Below are 25,131 nucleotides of genomic sequence, written 5' to 3'. Positions count from 1 at the left end.
RGCAGCAAAACAAATTTAAGAAATTGGCCCCCGTCATTCGTTTCTACCACTCTTTTGCAATCTCCTATGGCCTCTGTTGTGTTTGTGAGACCATACTATAAACAAGATCAGTGCAGCAATCTAAGTGAAAAATAGTTCTGTAAAAAAGTATAATTTGGTTTTTGAAAAGGAAGATCAGGAAGCAACTTGATCATAGCAAAGAAGCCTCCCTGTGGAGAGAAAATACTGGTTCTTAAAAACTCTTTAGTAGAGAAAGACAGACCTATAGCTGGGAGCTGAATCCAGACACATTCAAATTAGAAACTCAGCATAACTTCTTGGTGATTAAGCATTTGAAAAAGTGCCAAGGAAAGTGATGGATACTCTACTTTTTGAAGTTTACAAATCATAACTGAGTGCCTTTCTGAGATTTGCTGTAACCATACATACGTTATTTGCTCCTCCTGTATCTTATAAGTAGGCAAAAATAATTGTTGGGAATTCACTGGTTGGAAAGATACCAGAGAGCAAAATAAGAGATCTACTAATTTTCTAGTCTTCAAATCCATTAATCTGCAAACAGGGCTCAGTTTATTGGGTGTATGATCTTACTGAGTGCGTATTAATACACCATTTCTGACATATTCAAAAAGTGTCTGGCATAACTCATATTTCTGTCATATGTAGTCTAGATTATTTGAAATAGTGCTGCATGCTAAATTCTTTGTCTTGGAAAATATGTTTTTTGTTTATTTGTCTCTTTTCCCTGCTAAGCAGATTAACTCCAGGCTTGACTGAATAAATAAATTAGAAGTTAATGGTTTTATTTTGGATAGAGTCAATAGCTAGCTAGGAACAGGATGACTGTGTCTTTTGGAAAAGGATGTTTTTGTGTTGATCCTAGTTCAGGCAGTACCCAGTAAGTGGAACGAAATAAACTGCATCTCTTTAACATTTTGATGATGCCTCCAAGAAAAGTTTCTTTGGTATCTGCACACAACAGAGCTGAAAATTTCACTAAGAGGGCCTGGAAGCCAGACATCCATTAGAACAGGTAGTGAATGTGAGAGATTTTAAACTTTTCTGTGAAAGATACATTTTTTAAAGTGTTTTGTTACCCTTTACATCATATTTTAGATACTGAATATGAAATAAATAAGAACACAGCTCTCTGAAATTTTTTGATCCCACCGTATTTCAATGAGAATTGCACTCATCAGAGTGCAATAGAAATGCATATTCCAATCCAATTTGAACACAAGGGAAAGATTAATATGAGCAAAATGCTGATGAAATTTTGCAAAGAAATGGGATATCAGCAAAGACACTGGCACATCAACAGTGCTTTGAGGACACATGACATTGAGTGCTACTTGTATGGTGGTAGGAGATAAACAGAATGAAAGAATTTACAAGGATTTTTTTTTTAAGTTTATTTTAAAACAGAATTACAAGCTTTTTGAAATAACTTCAGTTTCAGTTTTTGTGAGTAGTTGATTCAGCCTAACCAGGAGATGAAACAGGTCTAAAATAGGCTTTATTTCTTTTTCTCAAGAGAATGAAATGAGGCCTCAAAAAATCTCTTTCCAAATAGTCTCTGCAAAATGTTGCATGTCACGGGCCAGAGTCTGAACAGTGATTCTGTACAGGCAATGGAAAACTGTGGACAAGCCAGAAAATGCTACAGGCTGGTCAAGGATCTGTCTAATAATATTAGGAGACATATGCTGGATCACCAAGCCCTAGCCTGAGGAAATAATGCTGGGCGTTTCAGGTATTATTCTTTCTCAGTGCAGCTATGTTTCACTCTGATTTTATTAAYGAAGATAGAATGAACATTAAAAAAAATTTTTTTTTAACATTTTAAAAAGTAATTAAAAAACTTATTTGTTGTTTTTCTTTAGACACAGAGACTGAAAATCTACAAAAAAATACTTTTTTTTTTTTTTTTAGTATTGTTTGTATTTGTGTCTGTGTTGGAATTTGTCCAAATAGACCCCAAGGCAAAATCATAGAGTAGGATGTATGTTTGTATATATCTTTGGAATACCTCAAGGCCTCCTTGCTTATGAATAAAAAGCTGTCAGCATATCTAAAAGCAGCTTCTAGCCATGCTTTGCTTGTACTAAGTTTCATTTTATTCATCATGTCTTTAAGGCTCCAGCTCCACAGTGCCACATAGATCACCTTTTTGTAACACATCGGAGCTACACATTTATGTTCAGAGAACAGAGCCAATGGTGGCCATCTAAAGAGCAGAAATCAGTTTTTTTTTTTTTGATTTTTTTTTTTTTAGGTCTTTGCCTTGCTGTTTAGAGATTTTCTCTAGCACGTTTGATGCTGACAGTCCTTTCAATCACAGAGCTCATGTGTTGACTGCTGCCAGTAAGAATGGTAATGGAGGTTGGTAAGATCAGTGTTAAAGGTTGCCAGTATGCTCCCCAAAACAGTACAGGAAATTTGGAGCTATTGTTTTAAGCTAAGTTGGCTATTATACTGAGCCTATATTCCATTTTACTGAAATTGCTTGTTCTCTGATGCTAAAGCTAGAGCAGAGGTGAATAACTTCTAGGAAATGAATACCAAATCCTTCTCATAGCCAAGAGCAACAGGATTACATTTGTGTTGTGAGATGGCTGACTAGTCATGCAGGTGTGTTCCAGGGAGATCTAGAGATGCTGGCCTCAGCAGGCCCTGCTGGGTCATTTTTAACCCAGAGCAGGGGCTTTGGCAGCAGTTCCTGTGGAGAAAAGTTCTGCTGAGGGTCATGACGTGTAGCCCCATCAGGGGAGTTGTCACACTTGTATTGCACATAAGTTCCTTGCAGCTCAGATTCACCTCTCTTAGAGAAGTATGGTTTGGAGAAGAAGGATTACCTTAGGTTCTACTCCTTATTAGGGATTTTAAGTCTTACCATAATGTGACTAGTTATAAAACTGAGAACTAGTTCATTCTGATAGTTTAAGTACCAAGTACAGCCAACAACACCTTAACAAAAGATATTGACCAAACCAAAAATATGCTAGAAGTCATGTTAGCTTTACTGTCACAGTTTTAAAGAAATAATTATTCTGAGTTCCCATCCCAACTCTGATAAATCAACTGATGTATATCAATTGCTGATGATACCAAACTGGGAGGAGTGGCTGATACACCAGAAGGCTGTGCTGCCATTCAGAGAGACCTGGACAGGCTGGAGAGCTGGGCAGAGAGGAACCTCATGAAGTTCAACAAAGGCAAGTGCAGGGTCCTGCACCTAGGGAGGAATAACCCCMTGCAGCAGTACAGGTTGGGGGTTGACCTGCTGGAGAGCAGCTCTGCTGAGAAAGACCTGGGAGTGCTGGTGGACACCAAGTTAAGYATGAGGCAGCAATGTGCCCTTGTGGCCAAGAAGGCCAATGGTATCCTGGGCTGCATCAGGAAGAGTGTTGCCAGCAGGTCRAGGGAGGTGATCCTCCCCCTCTACTCAGCCCTGGTGAGGCCACATCTGGAGTACTGTGTCCAGTCCTGGGCCCCCCAGTACAAGAGGGATGTGGCACTACTGGAGCAAGTCCAGCGAAGGGCTACAAAGATKATTAGGGGACTGGAGCATCTCTCTCATGAGGAAAGGCTGAGAGAGCTGGGCCTGTTTAGCTTGGAGAAGAGAAGGCTGAGAGGAGATCTTATCAACATGTACAAGTATCTGAAGGGAGGGTGTCGAGAGGATGGGACCAGACTCTTTTCAGTGGTGCCCAGCGACAGGACGCGAGGCARTGGGCACAAACTGAAACACAGACAGTTCCATCTGAACATGAGGAAAAACTTCTTCMCTGTGAGGGTGACAGAGCACTGGAACAGGTTGCCCAGAGAGGTTGTGGAGTCTCCTTCTCTGGAGATATTCAAAACGCGCCTGGACGCGATCCTGTGCAACGTGTTCTAGGTGACTCTGCTTGAGCAGAGGGGTTGGACTTAGACGATCTCCAGAGGTCCCTTCCAACCTCAACCATTCTGTGATTGTGTAATTGGTAATGATCTGCTTTTATGGACTGATACAAGGCAGTCATTGATTCTGCATTTGTTCATGCCAGCTACAAAAACTTAATAATGGAAGAGCTACATTAGCTGTTATATCCTACTGTAATTCAGAAAGTAAAATGTTTAGTTCTGAAAAGATATGGTGTGGAAAAAGCTTCTTTTATCTATCATGATCTCTGTGTATCTTTTCTATCTTGTGAAATAGGGAATAATGTAAAATTTTTCAGATAACTGAGGTAGAAGRGAATAGAGGGGACAAATGAAAAGAAAAGAAGAAAAAAATCCTATTGCCTTAGAAATAACTGAACATTTAGTGTATTCATGGTAGTATCAATCTCTCATGCTTTTTATGAACTCTATATATTCTTTTTACTTGAGTATCACCTAGTGCTCTTCTGTCAACAGAAGCTYAGACTGGTATTTCTGAAACTAAGTTCAAAACACAAAGTTAAACTCTTCTAATGTGTTGTTTGCTGAAAAGCTATTGTTGCAAACAAACAATTATGTCTTTACAAAGTACCATCTCATGCAATCAGCTTTTGCAGGAGAGATTGACTCTTCTGAGGGGCTCTAAAAAGCCCAGGTCTTTCTTGCATCAGTCTGAGACATGCATCACTTTTAACCATAAGTTTTCTTCCACGCTTGTCTGCATCATTCAGTAATAGGTATGACACTACCAAAATTAATTTTTTTTAACAGTTTTACTCCTTTTCCCAAATAATCATCAATCTTTTGAAGTATATTTTTTCTTCTCTGTCAAACTCCCTCTAACCGTAACTTTTTCGAGGATTCCTTAAATGGGTCCATTCATTAACAGTAGAAGTGACAGGAAAGATTCATGTAGCCTTTTTCTCAGCAGACCAAATTTTCTTGAAGCCCTGGCTGTATGATGATTTGATTACTAGTTAGTGAGAATACAAAAACTCATTTAGCTCTTAATTTCCCAAGGATTGTTTCTCTGCATGGGTAGTCCCTTTACCACCTCTGCCACCCATCACTCGAGGGATGCTTAGGCTGAGTTTGTTAGTCTATGTTAGACAGAAGAGCAGTTTGCAGCTGAAGCAGGACTACTTCTCCATCCTTCTAAAAGGCCATTGGAGTGACTGTTGAAAAAGGAATAAAGAGAAATAAAATAGAAATACAAATAGTGTATTTGATGCAGTAGAAGTATTCCTTTCCTGGGGAGTGTCACAGAAATAGCAAGTGAGCCAATGTTGTAGCAGCTGTCAGTCTGAATGGCTCCCCAGTCTTACAGATCCATTTGAGGTGGGTTCAAGGAGCTGTTCTTTTCTTCACAGTGTTACTTGTTATTGATTTCTCCCCTTGCACCATTTTACTCAGCCAGGCAAGGAAGATTAGGGAGATTATCTTTGAAATATATGCCATCCAGTTACCTTGATTGTACTTAAGAGATTATAGGGGTATAAATGTGGTGCATCTGGAGGTCAAGATTGATACTACACAGTTCTGAGTGCTTACATGTGTTGTACTTGCAATACATTTACTCCTGGTAATTCTCTGTATAATTTATCACTTGCTTCAGGTTAACACATTGCCCAGCCTAAGCATTAAAAGATTGAAAGTGGGAAAAAGTATGGCATTGGCTTGAAAATTGTAAGATTTGAAAAACAGGAATTTGAGGTTCTTTTGTATTTGCCTTGTTGGCTAAAGCACCACAGTTCTGCCTGTGTAGCATTACACAGACTGTTCTGAATCCTGCCTACAGTGTTTTCATTTGATGGCATTTTCTAGTTTGTCAGCACGTTTTGCCTGCACGAGGGATCATTGGCTTGCTGTGTGATCCTTGTCATCTTTCATATCCTTGTGTCTTCTGGGTGTAATCCTATATTTGTATCACAGGGTTTCTTATCACAGTTAGTAATATAGTAAACCAGACTGAGTGTTTCTTGAATATAAAATTCTAAAAGGTATTAACAGGTTTTTAGGCATCCGGGTTACTATATGTAGATGTTATGGGATGGTATACAGTGGAAACAATATAGTTCTCTTTCCTTCCTCCCTGCAACCGCCACCTCCAAAAATGAAAACTGTCTCAACTATTTATGCTTTTGGACTTCTTGACAGATTTTGACTTCTGATCTGGCGTTCATTCAGACTTCTATGAAAACGGATTTAACTGCATTAAAAGCACATAATTTGGGGAAAATGTTAGAGYGATCATGTTGGTTCCTCCCTGTTGAAAGCCAACAAATAATTCTGGAGCAGTGTGGATATTCTTAGGAAAATCTGATCCTTACTCTCTGCATGCTGGAAGAGTTTCTTGGATGCTTGCTCTCCATTTCGTGGCTGACAATGCACAATTCTTTCAGCATCATACGCACACCCTTCAGACTCATTTATTTTATTTAATAGACCGGGTCTATCCATGTGATGTGTATCACTTTAAGGAAATTCCTATCTTTTGGCAGGATTTTGCCCTGTGTACGTGTCCAACTATTTCCAGTATTGCTTTGAAGCTGTCTTAGTGTTTATTTGAATTATTATGTTCTCTGCTACTGACATCAGATACAAGCCAGCTTAGAAGTCACTGAGAGAACAAGAGTGGTATGACCTGTCATTAGATGCCCTGTTTAATCATATCAGTTTTTAATATGCAGTCTTTGATCACTTGCAGGATTTGTCTAGCATTTTGTATAGAAGGAATTCTGATTCAAAACCTTAATTCCGGTTGCTGTTCTAATTCTATGAAGAAGTTGAAATTTGTATTTTGTCTGGAAATTTTATGCTTTCTGTAGTATAGTTAAGAAGTTACAGTTTTTGCATTTAAAAAAAATACTGTTATTTTTGGTGACATTCCCATTTGTTTCTGCAAAATTTCAAGAAAGCTCAATAAGCAGTGCATATTTTTTTTCCCCATATTCGCAGGATCATAGACAATAGATGTGGAATGGATCTTGAGAGGTCCTTTTCTAAAGCATGGTCATCTGCCTTAAACCAATCCTGACAGATGTTTGTCTAATATTCTCTTAACAGCTCCCAAGGATGAAGATTACTTTACCTCCCAAAGCAATTTATCCTCAATGTTTATGACTAGGCCCTACTATAGAAGGATTTTATGATGTCTAACCTAAATCTCCTTAGCTGTGATTCACACACAGTATTAAACTCCCAGTAGACATAGAAGACAGTTTATTCCCTTTGCCTTGGGGCAGCTGATGACGTATTTGAAGGCTGTTTTGTGTCTCCTCTCATACATCCATAGACAAACAACCCCGTGGACTTGTTTGCATTTTGGATTTTAGAGCACTTCGCAGACTTCTGTGGTTGCACTGCAGGCCTATCCCAGGTCCTGGGTTGAAATCCACTTATCTGGACCCCTGAATAGCTCCATAGATTTTTAATGATGATCATACAGAAATCTGTGCTTTGTCTRACAATACGCAGTATAGAGAGGAGGGTGAAGGCAACATTGTGACAAAGGAATTCGCAGAAAATAGTGCTTAAGAAGCACCGTAGGAAACCTGAGAAGTTTCACAGAGTTTTAGAAGTAAAGAAAAGGAGCTTTGGACAATACAACAAGCAGTATATGTAGTATTCTCAAAATTGTACAAGAGCTTGCAACCTGAAAAGATGAGACAAAGCAAAGAGAAAATTGGCTGGCTGACCTTAGGGATTGTATTTGGGAATGGTGGTTTATTTCTGATATAGATTGTTGTTAGTGAGCTTTGCAAAACAAATTAAAAAAAAAAAAAGAGAAGTGAAAATGGCAAGAGAGTGGATGTATGGATGTTTGGGTCAGCAAGACATGGGAGATCAGAAGGAACAAGGCAGAACGGACAGAGCAAAGGTAAAGTGGTAGAGATGAGAGAAAGGATGTCCATGCAGAAATTTCACTAGAGGAAATGGCATGGTTGGTGTGGCAAACCTGGAGGAAGATTCTGCCTTAGAGCACCTGAAAGTGCAGGAACTCTCTCATTTGAAAGTAGAAGGGAAAGGATAAGAGCTCAAATATTGTGTGTACATAAAAAGGCATCCTAGACATAAACACCAACAAATGATAGGTGATAATAAGGAATTTTTCACAGAATCACAGAATCGCTGAGGTTGGAAGGGACCTCTGGAGATCATCTAGTCCAACCCCCCTGCTCAAGCAGGGTCACCTAGAGCACATTGCACAGGATTGCATCCAGGCGTGTTTTGAATATCTCCAGAGAAGGAGACTCCACAACCTCTCTGGGCAACCTGTTCCAGTGCTCTGTCACCCTCACAGTGAAAAAGTATTTCCTCATGTTCAAATGGAAGCGTCTGTGTTTCAGTTTGTGCCCATTGCCTCGCGTCCTGTCACTAGGCACCACTGAAAAGAGTCTGGTCCCATCCTCTTGACACCCTCCCTTCAGATACTTGTACRCATTGATACACATTGACATTTCAAATCCTGAGGAGCTCTTAAATTAGCCAAGAAGATGCTTATCAATGAATTTGAGAAAATGTGTGAATAGCCAGCTTATGGAAAAAAAATAGATGATCAGCAGGGCTTTGAATATCCTGCAGAATGTGGAGAGAGTAAACAGGGGGTCCAGGAAGAAGGTGACTATGATAATCCAAGTGTGAAATAATCAAGGAATGAATGCTTTACTTATAGAATCTGCAGAGATTACAGCCTAAGGTAGTATCTGTGACCAAGAATTAGGTAAAACAATAAAAAATGACATTCCCTGAATCAAGATATTTTTTCTCTCTCAGGTGTCTTACTAGTTAACTCTCTAGTGACTGTAAGTTCTGTCTAGCAGTTTTTGCTGACATCCTGTCTTCCTCAGGTGCTTATCATCTGTTGAGCTGGGCCGAAGTGTTAGAGAACTGGGCTTCTGTATTGGTTGATCAGTTTCTTCTTCTTTTTAATTATAGTTTTCCAGCATAGGAATGGTAAGAGAGTGGCGTGAAAGCGAAAGGGTTTTAGTTTAGCTTTGTTGTAGCTGAAGTTAAACAGTCTGTGTCATCTGGGAGTTTAAAGAACGTTTAAGAATCAGGCATGAAATTTGCAGCTTTCCTTACTTCATCAATTAATTTTCTCAGAGGATTTTATCATGACTACGGGCAGAAAGAGTTCTGCAGGATTACTGCAAAGCAGTCTAACTGAAGGACCGTTGCTTCTTGAGGGAAACAAAAAAGAATTGCTGTTAGATAGTGATAAAGCTGAACTGGAAGTCTGAAAGCGTAAACTCTGAATGGAAAAAACAAAGTTCAGGGAAATTGAAAGGCAGTTTCACTTGCTAAAATCAGGATCTGTGAGGTTCTTGCCTCAGGAAAAAAATGGTGTGTCAAACAAGTTAAGTGTACAAACCTCTTAGTAACAATTATAGCCAAGAGAGAAGTAAACTCTCACTTGTTACAATTAACTTCTCCAATCTAACCCTTCTTCCTTTCACCTGTTCCCTCCAGTCTGTCCAAAATTAATCTTCCTGCCCTTCTGCACCACACACAGTTTGGCTCTTTCTTCATTGCTTCCACACTGTTCTGTAGGAATCCTCTGCATCTCCCACCACACCCTGAGGAACGAGAACTGTGTCTAGTCCTGGCCTGTCTTTGCCCTCACCTGTGCCAAAGGGCCACCTCATACAGCCGCTGCAGCCTGGCCCCGCTGTTTACCTTTCTCTTGATAAATGTTAGATTCTTTTCTCTTTTACACCAAACCAACCTGAAATAAGACTATAGAAGTCAGCACAGTTATGTGAGCGAAGACTCAGTTTTGTGCCTTTGTTCCTGTGAACTCTTCTGTCTTCTGGCAGTCCTGCTGCTTATCTTACCTTTCCTCCTTTATGGTTGTTCCTTGAAACCTCCTTGTATATTTTTAATTACAGGCAGTACTCAGGCTCTCTTCTTTGCACTTCTATCCTATGTGTCATTTTCCATTTGCTCTTTAAGTGTTGTTTAGATTCCAAGTACGTGGGGCAAGAAAAGTAAGGCTTTGCTTTTGTTTATGGCACTGTGCAAGTGTTTTATTTTGATAATGTAGTTGATAATTTTGCTGAAAGCTTTCTAATAGCTCTAGCAACACAGGAGTTAAGGATTTTCTACAGTTTTTCATTTGGGAAGTAGAAAAAAAAGTACTGTTTACCCTTCTTTACTCCTTCATTTGATTCTCCCCCTTCCATCCCCGTTTATTGGATAAGCAGAGGAACTATTTTCAGGCTGTAAAAGAAAAGGCAACTTCAGTGTTCGCTGTGGTATAGTGTGGACTACCTAGTCCCGTATTAACCTGATTTAAGGCAAGCAGATGAAGAGTTCTGTACCTTTAAGAGGCTCTTTAAAGAACCTGTTGGGATCAATTGTAGTGTTTTGCTGGCATTTCTGTGCCGAAACAGTCACTTTTTAGTACTCAGATTGAAAGAATCAAACTTCTGTCAGACTCTCTGTTCTGGGGTAATTTCTGAGTACAAGAAAAAAGAGGTCTACTAATGGGATGCTAAATAAAAATCTACCTTAGTATAAAGACTTCAACTTTAGGAAATGGCTTTGAGATCTATCATTGATAGGGAACTGTCTAGACAATAGAACTCTTCACTTAAGTTATTTTGTGTTGAAATGTGCCAGATACATAAAAATAACTTGAATTTGACTGAATGATTAGTTGTTTAATAACCATCTTTTGTCTATATTAAAAATCTTTCCAGTGTACTTTTATTTCTATTAATTTTTCTAATCTAAATGCTTCAGTCATATCATGTATTTTGCCTATAGTATGACTGCCATGCTTTGTCCAGTGTTCAGTGTTGTACATACTCATCTTTTCTCTAGCATGAACTGGATTCTTATGGAATTTGTTCTATTTCTCTGTTAGAAAGAGGTCTATGACATTGTTTTGTTGAACTTTTTTTAAAGACTATTTTCCCCAAACTCATTATCTCTTTACATGTTGGTAGCTTTATTTCATATTCATTCCATCATGTTAGTTATTTCTCCAGTAATAAGGTGAACAGAACTGCATACAGTATTCCAGCTGAAGTAACAAGAAAGTTACAGAGAAAGAGTTTATAACCTTTCTGTCTCCATGACTAAATGTCATTTTTTACGTAGCCCCAATATTTGCCTTTCTGTTGCCATATGCTATTGCAAACTCATGTCCTATTTTCTGTTTGCTAAGTTTAGTTCAGTGTTCATACTTCCTGCTTTATTTCTTCTGTTTAATATTAGTGTTAAATTATTTTCCCCAGCTATGCATTTTTTCTCTAAAAGGGTTAGAGTGAAGGAGCTTGGAAAACAAAAAGAACTCTGACCAAAGTAGTTCTTATTTCTTTAGGTACTTGTGGATTATTTTTAGATTGTTTTCTTTGTTTATGATGTTTAAGAACATATGTATTTTTCATTGGCTCTCATCCAGATCTTGGAAAATAATTCACTATATTTTTTTTCCTTTTCACTCTTAGCCCCGATGAAATTGCCAAAATTGGCAGCAGCTTTTTATGTTGAAACCCACTAACTGTGAATTTTGTTCAAGAAGTTGACTCCCAGCAGAAAAGCCAAAGCAGATCACAGTCTTCACACATTTCATGATTTTTGGTCTTCATTAGCCTGGTTTGCATTCCCTATGATAACCTGTAGCCAGGAGGCAGTGACTGGCCATCTTGGAGTGGTGGGGTACAGTCTGTTTATTAGTATCAGGTTGAGAGATTACTGTCACTGAACTTTCAAATAGATATTTTTTTCCCCTTGGTATTCCTGGCTAGATTATTGCTTGCAAAACAGGTGATGGGAAAAAGAGTCATTTTGTATCTTATTTTTCTACAGGATTTACAGATAATCAGTACAGATGAAAACCAGGTATTTGTGGCTGTTCAGGAGTGGTACCAGACAGACACATACAACCTGTACCAGTCTGACCCACAAGGTGTTTACTACTCCATCCTGCTAGAGAATGTCCGGAGCACCAAACAACCAGAAGAGAATGTCCTGATAGATATTCTGGAGGTAGGATGCTGTTCAGAAGCCCTCTTCCCTTCTTATCTCTTCCAATGTGTGATCTGTGTGAAGTTTTATTGTAATTAATTTTATGTTAGTGATTTTTTTTTTTTACAGTTATTGTTAATGTAAAAAGACAAGGCTCTTTTTCTTCTTGATAGAGTTCATTACTATTTATAATTTTCTTTCTTTCCATGCTAATGCACTGTGGGTTTTGAGAACTAAATTTGTAGTATAGGGTTCCAAGCATGCGCAAAACCAGGGTTGGCAGAGGGTTTTTTGTTTTTTGGGGGGTTTTTTAGGTGCTGAAAAGTGAAGTTGGCAGCACACTGTGTTATTGATGAAGTAAGAAGTTACGCATCTGCCTATGTACAGCTTTTTGCTGGTAGGTGACTCACTAATGCACTTTCTGACTTAGACTAGGACATTTTTAGCCAGTAGGGTCTTAAATAGAAATCCTGTGAGCCTTGTGCTAGATTCTGTGTGTCAGCTTTGACAAGTGAAAAAACAACAAAATTAGATTTTTATTGGACAGCAAGTCCGCTTGCTTTCAGTAGGTGTTTTGTGCCACCAGTATTTGCTATGAGACAAATTCTCCTGTAATCAATTCTGTCTTGTATTGTAAACTTGGTGCATTTGTCAAAATACAACACTAAAGAATAGAGCATTTTTGAAGAATGACACAAACTGTCATCAGTTCTGTTCCTGTTGATGATGACATTTAAGTGTAATAAGGTGTACATTTGCCCGGTTTTTGTTCTTTCTAGTACTGGCCGTTATCAGAGTCAGGACGTTAAACTGTGTGGACCTTTGGTCTGACCCAGCTTGGCCGCTATTACTCTCTAATACTCATGCTGTTAGTTTAAAAAAAAATCCAAGTGCAGCAGACTTCTTTGGAAAAGGTTCAAAGTAATTCTAGATACAAGTCATACTTACAGGTGCTAAATGACTAGTGGCTCTAAATAGACTCTTACTGGTGGGGGAAGGTGATAGTGTTTTTTTCCCCCTTATGTTGTGCAACTTTGTTTAGGCTTTTCTTTTTGAATAGGCTGTAGTAAAACAGACAGGTGTATCATTACCAGTGTAGGCACAGATCTTTTTTCTAGATTGTCTCTGTTTAGAAATGAGGTGGCTTCTTAATGAGCAAAGCTATACATTGTGTGTAATCACATTCCCACAGGGTGATTTAAAAGAGCATTATTTTGCTGTTTTTGCTTCTGGTTGCACCTGCAGGATGCAGAGCTAAAAGGGAATCTGCTGCAATTTCTTCTCCCTGCATCACCTGGAGCATGTATTCTCAAATAGGTTGTACAGAGATGCCACCCCTGGCTGTTCTTTTATCTACAGAGTTAAATACTTAATTCAGTTTCATTAATGATTTAAGAATTTCACAATGTTACTGAGGGCAGATTTGTTAATGCAATAGAGGGAGAGATCCTGGATTATTGTGTATGGGCATACATTGGATTAGGGCTGCATTAAAAAGACAATGTGCACATGATAAAGAGTAATTGAAAGACAATAGACATGAAACCACACAATTCCATTTCTTCAAAGCTGTTTTTTGGAATAGATTTACATTGTAAGTGGACAATTTTATTTGCTTACAATGAGAAGCCTACAGCTTTCAGATAGCTTGTAGGGTAAATAATTATTCTTCATCTTCCTGACTAGAATGTGATCATCTACTCATATCTAGAAGTAATGTATGATTTATTTACACTACACAAAATAGCTAATAAGGATAAGACATGTTGCAGTCCTTGGGGATGGGATTTTTTTGGTCTACTCTGGGATTTCTCTCTGGGCATTTTAATGCAAATATCTCATATTTGGAAGATGAATCTTCAACACAACACAGAGACAATCCTCAATGGATTTGAGAATTTCTCTTTCAGCCAATGCATAGTTCTGCTTAAAATTTGCACTGTTGGTCTTCATTATCTTTTACTGACCTCATTTCATCTTTTACTCATGCATCTGTTATAAAATCTTTTGTGGGCTTCCACCTGTCTGCATTCATTCACTTTTGTATGCTTTATCTCTTTTGTGCTGTATTTCTTTTCTGATCTCACTGCATATGTGAATGGGGAATAATTCCCAAAGTGTGTGTCTTAAGGAAAGAAAAAAAAAGGTAGAGTATTAAATGACTATCCAAAAGGAGCATAGTCTTGAAATCTGTATCAAGTGCTGCCAACATTAACCAGTCACAAATTTGACTCATATATTTGCAAAATGAACATACCAGTGTAATACTTTTATAGCTGATCCTGTTATGACTCCTTATATGGGTAAGAGCTACACAAGTTACAGTACTCATTTTTCATGTTTATTTTTTCCCCCCAAACCGCAAGTCTTGTATATATAAATCTTAATCACAAACTAATATTGTATAGCTGATTTTTTTGTATTTCTGTGGGGCCATCTGAACACTACAGCTTTGTACCAACCAGGATAAAATGCTACTCAACGGTTACTAGGAATAAACCGAACAATGCAGTAATTAGTGTGCCACAGAATACACATTCATAACAGAAAAACTATTTGGAAAATAGGTTTAGAGGGCACAAAGGTTTTTCTTAAAATATTGGGGAACCACTAACCACTGAACTGTTTTGAAAAATAGATGTTTCAAGAGTTAATCCGAAAATCCAAAGAAAGTCAAAGAAAAGACCCTTTTGAATTTCTTTGTGTTCATCTGTCTTAGGTAACTACTGGACTACTCAGAGTAGCTGAACACTCCACAATGTTTAAAAGTGTTCTTTTGTACAGCACCCTATTTGCTATGTGAATCTTCTCCCTTCTTTGTAGGAAGGTACTAATACCAGAATTTTATATTGGTGAACTGAATCAGATTTGGTGCATTGGCATCAAAACTGAATCCAAAAGGTAACTTTGACATGTAGGCTTTATGATATTTACAGAAAGAGTCAGATGTGAATTCACATAGACCATGGGACAGTTGAAATAGAAAATGCTGCACAGGGTGTGGTGTTTTAAAGCTGCCGCTCTTAGGTCTTTCACACCTTTTTATATTAGTTATTATTTTTTATGATTTATATTAGGCTAATGCACCACTCCAAGCATCATAGTTCTGAACTTTCTCTAAAGATAGGTGCCTACAAACTTATTTCTAGCAGGAATTATGCCTCTTATTCAAAATAAAACTGCTAAAGGCAGTACTGGCCAGCTTTCATCTTTTAAAGCAGCAGGAGGTAGTTAACTGGGACATTGGAAGAAAAATTTTTCATGACCTTTCTGTGCCTGATGGGATTCAAACTCATACCTCCCATGTTCTGGAGATGAGCGGTTACTCTAGAACTTGGTTAGGTTAGGGATGGGAGTGGGAACGGAGAACACTCTAAGCCTGACTCTCATTGAATGACTATATGGAATGATTAAATGTTCATTAAACAAGAATGAGAGAAAGAGAGAGAGAAGATACAAATACTCATGATACAGCGCTGAGTGTTTAGGCCATCCACAAATGAAGAGGGAAACTTCAGTTACAGTCCCTGATCTAATTATTGTTTAAATATTTAATATTATGTTCACTGCAAAAAATATTTACACAGAAACTGAAGCCCAAGTCTACCTTTCCAAGTAAATGTTTGAACTGCTAGGCATTTGAGTCATATACATGGTTGTGCTGTCTCTGGAAGGTAGAATATGTAATAATTCCCCAGCAAGATGAAATCGCTTCAGAAGAAAAGCATTCAGCTTCCTCATTTCTTACCTTCCCTTCCTTTTCTAACTTGCACTGCAAAGTAGTTTATTGCTGTAGTATTTTTGACTTGGAGATGATTCTGAGCTTCCATCATCCTGGACAAGTAAGCCAACCTGTCTTGCAAACAAAGTAGGTAGAGGAAAGTACCAGCTCTGTGAGTTTTTCTGTGCCTGACCCTGCTTATGAATGTCARGAAGGAGCTGGATATGCTCAGAATCAAGTCTTCAGACATATAGGGAACTTTGGTAGCAAGAATGTCTTGCTAGCTAAGTTCACAGGATAACAATTTTTGACTCTGGCACTTGATGGAAGAATTGGGTATGACTAAGGTATTTACATCCTTGTACAGACTTTGTACACAGCTAGATTATTTAGGAAAATCTATTTTTGATCAGTAAATAAATTTCCAGGTTCCATGCTATCACCATAACTAACTGACTGTTTGAATAAGAACTGACCATTCAAATACAGAGAATAACTGTGTAGCTTTTTTCAGTTCTTTAGAAAAAACATGTTTTATGAATAATAGGTATCAAATCTGTACCCTGCTAGTAGGTATGTTCTCTCTTCAGCCTGAATGCAGACTTATGTTAAACTAAATGTCAGAGAGTTAATAACTGGTAGTCAGAAAAAAAAGAAACACTAAGTATTTCAGATAAAAAGTAATGATAAGTCCAAGACTGAATCGTGTCAGTAAGGAGCAAATATTCCTGATCACACAAAGAGCTGGCTATCTTGTACATTTAGTTGTAATAACTCAGTTTTGTTAAATATCAACACATCTGCAAATTGGAGAGCTAAACTATGCTAGAAATGGCCAAGTTGATATAATTTTTTCAAGAATTTTTCAAAAATTCAAGAAGCCTTGTAAACAGTCCCAAGGCAAACGGGCACCATTTATAAACTCTGTAATATCACAGATATCATACCATGCTTTATATCATATCTTCTCTTAAGGAATCCTTCATATTTAATACAAGATCATCTCATGCTGTTAGGTGGAATATTAAGACTTAAAGTAAATGTCAGAATTTGCAGTCTCATAACTATGAGGAAGGTATTACCATATTAACATTGATTTCATGTCTTTGATTTTAGAAATATTGACTTTTTTTGTCAGAGGGAAAAAATATATATTGACCTCCATGGGTGAGGCCCATGCACTTACTTTTACCTGTATGACTCAAATTGAASTCTATACAAAATAGAACATTAGAGGTCATTACAGGCAGAACTTTTCCCTCTTGAGTCATTGTATTTGACCCAGGGAAGGTAATAGGCATCTGCTTGGCAAAATTATGGTCCTAAGCATTTCCTCATTCAAAAACCCCAGGTCTTGGCCAGTCACAGTTTTTGACTGACGCTTCTTGTGGAAATGTCAGACTGTTGGACTGAACAGATTCTAGGACATTTATGCATTTTAACTGACCAATTGCCTCTTAAACACATTATACTGATCGTGCAAAGTACCAAAGAGCTGAGTATACTCTGATCCATAATACCTAGTCAAGTCTCTAGGGCCAGACCTTGACTGGTGTAAATTGGTATAGTCTCATTCACTCAGCTATACTCTTATAGCTTTCTGTATATATGTGAAACTATGTACTGCCTTTGTTTTGTTTTTTTAACTTGTAAACAAAGGTAAAAGCCTGCTTTATGATTCAGAATAGCAGCAGGTATGGTGCAAATGAGAATTTTTTTAAGCATAGATATTCCATTGAACAGCCTATAATAAAAGATGGTATCCTCAATTGTAGCTATTATATTGGTTTTGGCTCTGCAGTAGCACTAACAATAATGGAAGGCACAGAATGCAAAATCAGCCATTGGGAAAAGTGAAAGCGTGGGCCTGATTCTGTATTATCCTCCCCTGGAGCAAAACTGGCATAAGCCTGGTGTAATTCATTTTTTAGACCCAGGTTGCTCACAAACAAATGTTAAGATATTCTAGTAATCCTTTACACCATAGTGGGAGTCATCAGATGAAAGAACACCAGAAAGATTTATATGGATTTTTTCTTTGCAGTTCAGTTTTCTATTTATTTGTATTAAATAAAAAAATAAGTCCGTAGAATATCATTCAGTTTAGATACTGAGGCTGAGGTCAGGGATGTTGTTAGACCTAGAATTAAACATACTAAGGTGCAATTACTGCCAGGGTGCTTCTAAAATGATCCATATTAACTTTGATACTCTGACTTGTAACAATTTTCTAATAAGGATCATAATCACACAAGAGAAGAGAGGGCCTGTAACCTTTCTTTCAGAGGTTAAGCAGGTGGAGGGAGTCTAGGTGTGGAAGCATTTTAAATGCCTGAGAGCATGAGTCAGACCTCAGTCATTCTTCCCCAGATGAGCTATCTGCATTTACTACAAAAGGCAACCATGCTTCCTAATTCAGTGTTATTTTAATAGCTATTATATTATATTATATGATTTTAGCATATTTGTGCACTATTTATATGTGGATCACATAAGTTATAACCCTACAAAAATTGTGTTAAATAAATATCTACATTTAAAAAATATATCAAAGGTAACAAATATTGGTCTGTAGAGTTTTATACTGGCTCATGCTCTCACCTCTGATGTAGGGAAAGCAAACATAAATAAAATAAAGGCAGTACTAAATTCATGCAGCAAAACTAAAAACTGACAGTCAAATTGGAATTGCTAATGATAATAATATATTAAGTAGTGTTTATAAGTTCAGAAAAAAAGTAGAGAAATTCTGTTTACCTTTAAATACTGAAACAAGCACAGTAAGCTACCCTTGACACATGGGAGGTATGTTAACATTGGTGGTACAGGGCCTGCTCCTGTGTAGACTTACATGCCTGTAAATGTGTTCACATGTGTAGACTCATAGATTTTAGTGTAAAAGTCAAGTTACAGTTACAAATTGCTTAAGTAATTTACAGTATAACATTTTAAAATGCCTGTATTAAAAAAATGCAGAAATATATTAGAAAATTTTAACGGTAGTGTACTATCAGGCAATGCTATCATAATCATTTGCATTTAGTTTTATGAACAGCATGTAATTTGCTTAGACTTCTAACATTGAGAGAACTATATATCCTTTTAAATACACTTAGAAATGAAAAACAGTTAGTAATCATTCTCCCCTTCCCCCTTTCTCCCTTTCCTGTTCTCCTTTTCCCTTTCCTTCTTTTTTTTTTTTAGTAACATTCACTTTCCTAGTGGAGAAACTACCTTAAGTACACTGTTCAGAGCCACAAAAGAACAGCTAATCAAGAATAATCCTGCTGAAAAGATGTGTATGTACTAATCACTAACTGTCTCTCACTTATGCTTTAGGTCAGAGGTGTAAAAGGAGTCTTTTTGGCCAACCAGAARATTGATGGGAAAGTTACAACTCTAATAACCTACAACAAAGGCCGTGACTGGGATTTTTTAAACCCCCCAGACATTGATATGAATGGCAAACCAACAAACTGCAAACCTGTAAGTGGATCTTTTAACCTATCCTCTGTCTAAAGTGCACAAGAATTATTTGTATGCTAGGACATGCAGTAGTTTAGACAGCCTAAGAGCTTTGTGCTGAGTTTACCTGCTAAACTGACAGACAAGTTTAGCTGCACTATGTGAACAGTGGTTTCACAAGCTGTTAGTCCAGTCATCTTTTAGAATGAGTAGTCATGACTGTCTGTAGCACTGCATTCCTTATTTTAGAGCCTGATGTAACACAAAGTGGACATTTTTTTCTTGTATGTCAACCATAAAACCCAGTTCAGGGTAATCATAACAACAGTCATTTCTGTCTGGATATAAGGGGCACTTCATCAAACAAATATAGCTTAYGAATACCTTTTCTGTTTCCATCTTTCATATTTTTGTTCATCTTAAACCAAGATAACCCTGTTAAAGGGAATTCTTGACAGTTGCTTGAGAGTAAACACCACATGGTTAATTCCATCAAAAAGCCTATTGTTTTTGTGAAATGATGTTATTTCAGTTTGTTTACATGTCCCAGCTACCCATAATATTTTCTTATTTGTCAGGCTGTATTCCTGTATTTTTCTCACTGGCTCTTTGCTCCTGTGGACTCTGAGCTCTGCATTGCTGGGCAAAGTAAATTCCCTTATTCCTGTCACTGCCAGGGATTTTATCCCTCTCCACATAGCAGAAATGGAAGGCTGGAGGTGGGATGCTGTTGGCTCCGTTTTGAAGAGTTCAGGACTGCAATACATGGTTCAAGCCTGCAGGGCCTGATCCAGAGCTCTCTGAAATTATTAGAAGGACTTATGCTAACTGCGATGGAACCAGCTCCTGGTCACTCCTGACAACCTGCTTCTGGTGAACTTGCTGGCCAGATTGCTGCAAATTTCAGTCGCAGCAATAATGACTTTCAGGCGACACTGTAGAAAGAGCAGGAAGCAGGAAGCTGATAGCAAGGGGAGATGATCAGATGCATCCAAAAGTCATTACAGTATTTTGCATATGACTCTCTTTTCTGGAAAAGAAATTTCAGTACAAATAGGTTTTTTTAATCGTCATTTTAGCTAGTAACTTGGGACAAACAAACATGCAATTACTTGTTGCTGTTACTCAGAGTTTCTAAGCCCTTGTGCTGTCACAAGGACTAACTTCTTTGAGTTTGCAGACCTTTTTGCTGAGACCACGGCTGACTAAAGAGACAGTACCAGAGATTCTTGTTAGTTCACGCAGGTTAATGTTTCAATCTGGACTTTTGCTGCATGGGAAAAAGCCATTCTCTTTCTCTAAAAAGACATACGTCACTGAAGCTACTCTCTGATTGTGCTTTCATTATCATAAAAGCATAATTGTTACCAGTTTTTTTTAAAACTGTCTTCTTCTTACCCCACAAGCCTGATTGCTACCTTCACCTCCATCTCCGCTGGGCAGACAATCCATATGTGTCAGGAACAGTCCATACAAAGGATACTGCACCGGGGCTGATAATGGGGGCAGGTAAATGCATGATAGTATTTTTTAAGACCTGAAATGTGGATGGTGTTCTTTGTAGAACTAGTCTTTTGAACAATAACATTGCCCATGCTCTAAATATTGCCAAAATATGTTTTTTTTCTACAGAATATTGCTTTAGGGGATCACTTGATCAAATGATTTAATAAAAGGTAACTAAAGTCAGAGAGTTGCTTCTCCTAACACAGATCTGTTACAGTTGCCTGGATACGTAGTGCCTCGCTGTTACATGTATATGTCCTTCCTCCATTAGTGTGGTATGAAGGAGTGACAGTGGCTGAATGACTCGTCCTACATTCTTTTTCTCTGGAAGTGGAGTGAAGGGTCTTACCATCTCCAACATCATGAATAGCCCAGCAAATCCATCAAAAATAATGGGATAAATAATCAGAAAATAATCTGATCTGAGCAATAGCAAAGCCTTTGGTCTTTAAGACTAGATACAGATAATTGTCTTAAAATATTTGTTAATTCCTTTCTGACTAAAGAGAGATGAAGTAAAAGAGGCAARTATACTTGTGTGTTGTCAATAATGACAGTTGTGGGTTCTGCATTATAATGTATATAGGGGGCCATGTTACTCTTAAGTGAAATTTAATGAAGAAATTCCATTGGAATGTTGACCACTCATTATGAAAAATATTCACACAAGTTTGTTTTACTTTGTATACTTCTAATTCACCTATATGTTTCTTTACTTGTGTGTTTCTTTAATTTTGTGTTTCTTCTTTTCAAAATTACTGAGATATCATGTCTTAACTGTTCTAAGAGCTTTTTCAGTATACTTAAATTGCATTGTTTTATTCTGATATTATAGATCATGTTTCAGTGAAATATATGCATGCAGTGCTTCTCTTTTCCTGAATATATTTTTATTTTTAATCATTAATGTATTCTGCCTTCTCTTACACTAGTGTCTTATAAAAGGCTTTCTCATTTGAAAATTTACTGAGAAAATCGAGGCAAGCATATCTGGTGTTGAAAGAGACTTCTGCCATTACTTGCAGCATGACTGGATTTGAAGTCTTCCTCTAGTGTGAATGGAGTTTAAAATACTTTACTCAAGGGAGCATTTCACCTGGTGAAATGCTGCTACATTTTTGTTGACAAGAATGAGACTAAGAATTTATAAAGTACCTTTGTCAATACATTTCTGTGAAGTATCTAAGTAGGTGTTTAATTCACATTTCATGTATTCCAATGTTTAAGAAAATAACTTCCATTGCAAAGGATGTTCTTATTCTACAAAGGCACTCCAAAGCTATGCTATTCTAATGTAGTTTCTTATTTTTTCCCTCATATGATACTTGAATGCCTTTTAGTAGCAAATTAACCAAGATGGTTTAATTTATGAATCTGTTACTTGTATTTCATTTTTTCCTATCCTTGCACTATTCTGATGTGGTGAGTTGATGTTTTTTGAGATTTGTTTGTTTTCATTTGGTTGGGGTTTTTCTGTGAGTACACTGTCCTCTGAGATGATGTTAGGGACGGCAGGTTGTGGGAGAGTACCTTGCACTTAATTCCTTCCTACAGTGGAAAGAGTTTTTATCATTGTGACATTGTCTCATCATGCCTGGTAGGTAAACTTGTCAACAGCTTTCCTCAGCATGAACATTAGGCAGCCTTTCTGATGATATCCAGATAACTTTAAGAGCTGGACTGATATATTGTATTTGAYTTGATTGTGGCTCAACCTAAAATGGAATTGAAAAGGTAGAGAGGCACAATCACTCATATCCAATCACTCAAAGCCCAGTAATGCAGTACATCCTTCCTCTGGTAGAAGGTCGTGTATATGCAACTAGAGCATTAGGGTCTTATTCTGGAGTCTTCCTAAAAATTCTAAAGAGCAACTGCATGCCCCTTGCAAATAGAAGAATTGAGTCAGTTTGGATTTTGACTTGCATTTATATTACTTGGATGCTCAGGTCATCTAGATTCAGTGCACATATTCAGTCTTATCTGGCAAAACTCATATCCTTATTAAGTTACACTTCATATCAGAAATACTTTACACACAAGGAGCTTGAATTTCTTTTGGCCTGATCCTCGAAATTGATGATCATATGCAAATCAACAGAAGTACTGTTTTTTTAACACATGCAGAAATCAGATCATTTGGGCCATGTCACACACTATTGGAATTTTACGGTTATGATTTAGTAAGAGCACATCTTCTGCAATGGCAGAAGATGATAAAAATCTGTGTATGTCAGTTGATCACAGTGTGACTGTGAACCATCAGTGCATTATGCTGTGAAAAATGGAAGTGTAATCTGAGGGTGAGGTAGGTAAATAATTGCCAGCAGAGAGAGCAAATTATTAATACTCTGGCAAAAGAGTATAGAGAAACCTTATTAGTAACAATTTGTACAATTCTGGTCATCGGTTTTCAAGAACAAAGAACAGATTCTAAGAAGGTCTACTTGGAAGTTGTTGGAAATGGAGATTCTATTTACAAGAGGAACCTTAGGAGCTGAGAAAAACAAAGGTCAATAAAAAAATACCATTTTTTCCTGAAAGTACAACCATGAAATGGAAACAAATGGTAGTAAAAAGATGTTTAACTAACATATGGTGTAAACAAGAAAAGAACTGGAAATTGGAGAACAGTTTCTAACTGTAAGAGCAATGAAGTTCAGCCTTTTACTGAGAGCAGTGTGGTTATTAATCAAGCAAACAAATAAAAAAAATCTCTTTAACATGGAGTTTAGCCACTTTATAAAGAGATTATATAACACAGTTGTTTGTGATAGTAGAAAACCTAACCTGTGACTTATGGATATTTTTGGTAATATGCTTGCAAATCAGAGCACTGAGAATATTGAAAATTGTTTTGGTTTAAAAGAATAATTAAATGGAGAACAGCATTAATGCCTAGAGCATCTGGAAAGATACAATAATAGGATTTTTTAAATTGCATCTTCTTAAAGTCACATTTAGGAATAAAAATTCCACTCTATTAAAGTTGCATAAATAGTTCTGAAGAATGCATAATTTTCACTAATAAATATATATAAATTGTGCAGACAGAATACTAAATTTTATAGCTGCACATTAAAGTGTTCTTTGAAATAACTAGTTTGCTCCCTTTAAGGAATGTTATAGTATTTTGCATTTACATTTCATTTTAATCTTGGCAACAGCTTCTTTTTTTCACAGCATAAGCTACGAAATGTGTGTCAATTGATGTGTAAATTATTACTATAAACTTGTGAAGGGCTTCTCTATGAAAAATGTTAAAAGAGGTGTAGATTTTTCAGGTGTTAGTTTACTGTGATTCTCTGCTTAGCCTCCAGTCCAGATGGCAAATCAAGCAAACAGTGAGTGTTGCATGCTAGCATGAATTGAGGAAGGAGTTCAGTTTACCGTTTGTCATATCTGGCCCAAATATGTTCTATACATTGTGATAAATTTATGTCTTCTTTCACAAAAGTAGCATACCATGATGCCACTACAAAAAAGGATGAAGGAATAGGGAGATGACAGAACATTTCCCAGTGCACTTTGGAGTGAAGATACTGCCATTCTCTAAGATTTTTCTCATGTCAACATGTTCCTATATTCTGATAGTGTGAGTCACTCCCTCAGTCCACAGCTAAACACATCTTCGGTTTGCTTGAGCAAAACTTGTCTGTCTGGGACATTTAAACACAAATTCTTTGTATGCTTGTTCTACACTGTGACTTTTAGTTTATGAACCACAAGTTTTTAGCTTATTATTCATTGCCTGAAAATCACAGAATCCCTGAGGTTGGAAATGACCTCTGGAGATCATCTAGTCCCGCTGATCACAACCCTCTGAGCTCTGCCATTCAGCCAGTTCTCAATCCACCTCACTGTCCACTCATCTAACCCACACTTCCTGAGCTTGTCTATGAGGATGCTATGGGAGACAGTGTCAAAAGCCTTGCTGAAGTCAAGGGAGACAACATCCACTGCTCTCCCCTCACCTACCCAGGCAGTCATTCCATCACAGAAGGCTATCAGACTGGTCAAGCATGATTTCCCCTTGGTGAAGCCACGCTGGCTACTCCTGATCACCTTCTTTTCCTCCACATGCTTGGAGATGGCCTCCAGGATGAGCTGCTCCATCACCTTTCCAGGGATGCAGGTGAGGCTGACTGGCCTGTAGTTCCCTGGGTCCTCCTTCTTGCCCTTTTTGAAGATTGGAGTGACATTGGCTTTCTTCCAGTCTTCAGGCACCTCTCCTGTTCTCCATGACCTTTCAAAGATGATGGAGAGTGGCTTAGCAATGACATCCGCCAGCTCCCTCAGCACTCGTGGGTGCATCCCATCAGGGCCCATTGGCTTGTGGGTGTCAGGTTTGCTTAAATGATCTCTAACCCACTCCTCCTCCACCAAGGGAAAGTCCTCCTTCCTCCAGACTTTCTCTCTTGCCTCCAGGATCTGGGGTTCCTGAGGGCWGGCCTBASCAGKAMAGACTGAAGCAAAGAAGGCATTCAGTAACTCTGCCTTCTCTGCATCCTTCGTCACCAGGGCACCCACCCCATTCAGCA

General features: G+C 37.8%; 1 protein-coding gene across 1 annotated transcript in view; it reads left to right on the top strand.

Annotated features, from left to right (window-relative positions):
• SORCS2 (sortilin related VPS10 domain containing receptor 2) overlaps positions 1 to 25,131 on the top strand; it is a 612,056-nt gene that overhangs the window by 519,859 nt on the left and 67,066 nt on the right. The window contains exons 10-12 of the mRNA XM_026054819.1: positions 11,740 to 11,919; positions 18,959 to 19,105; positions 20,491 to 20,593. Coding sequence (XP_025910604.1) covers positions 11,740 to 11,919; positions 18,959 to 19,105; positions 20,491 to 20,593 — 430 coding nt within the window. The remainder of the gene's footprint in view (positions 1 to 11,739; positions 11,920 to 18,958; positions 19,106 to 20,490; positions 20,594 to 25,131) is intronic.

The sequence above is a fragment of the Apteryx rowi genome, unplaced genomic scaffold (genome assembly GCF_003343035.1).
Source record: "Apteryx rowi isolate R43461 unplaced genomic scaffold, aptRow1 scaffold_97, whole genome shotgun sequence".
Classification (NCBI taxonomy): domain Eukaryota; kingdom Metazoa; phylum Chordata; class Aves; order Apterygiformes; family Apterygidae; genus Apteryx; species Apteryx rowi.
Note: the sequence above shows the minus strand (reverse complement) of the source record. Positions and strands in the feature narration are given on the sequence as shown.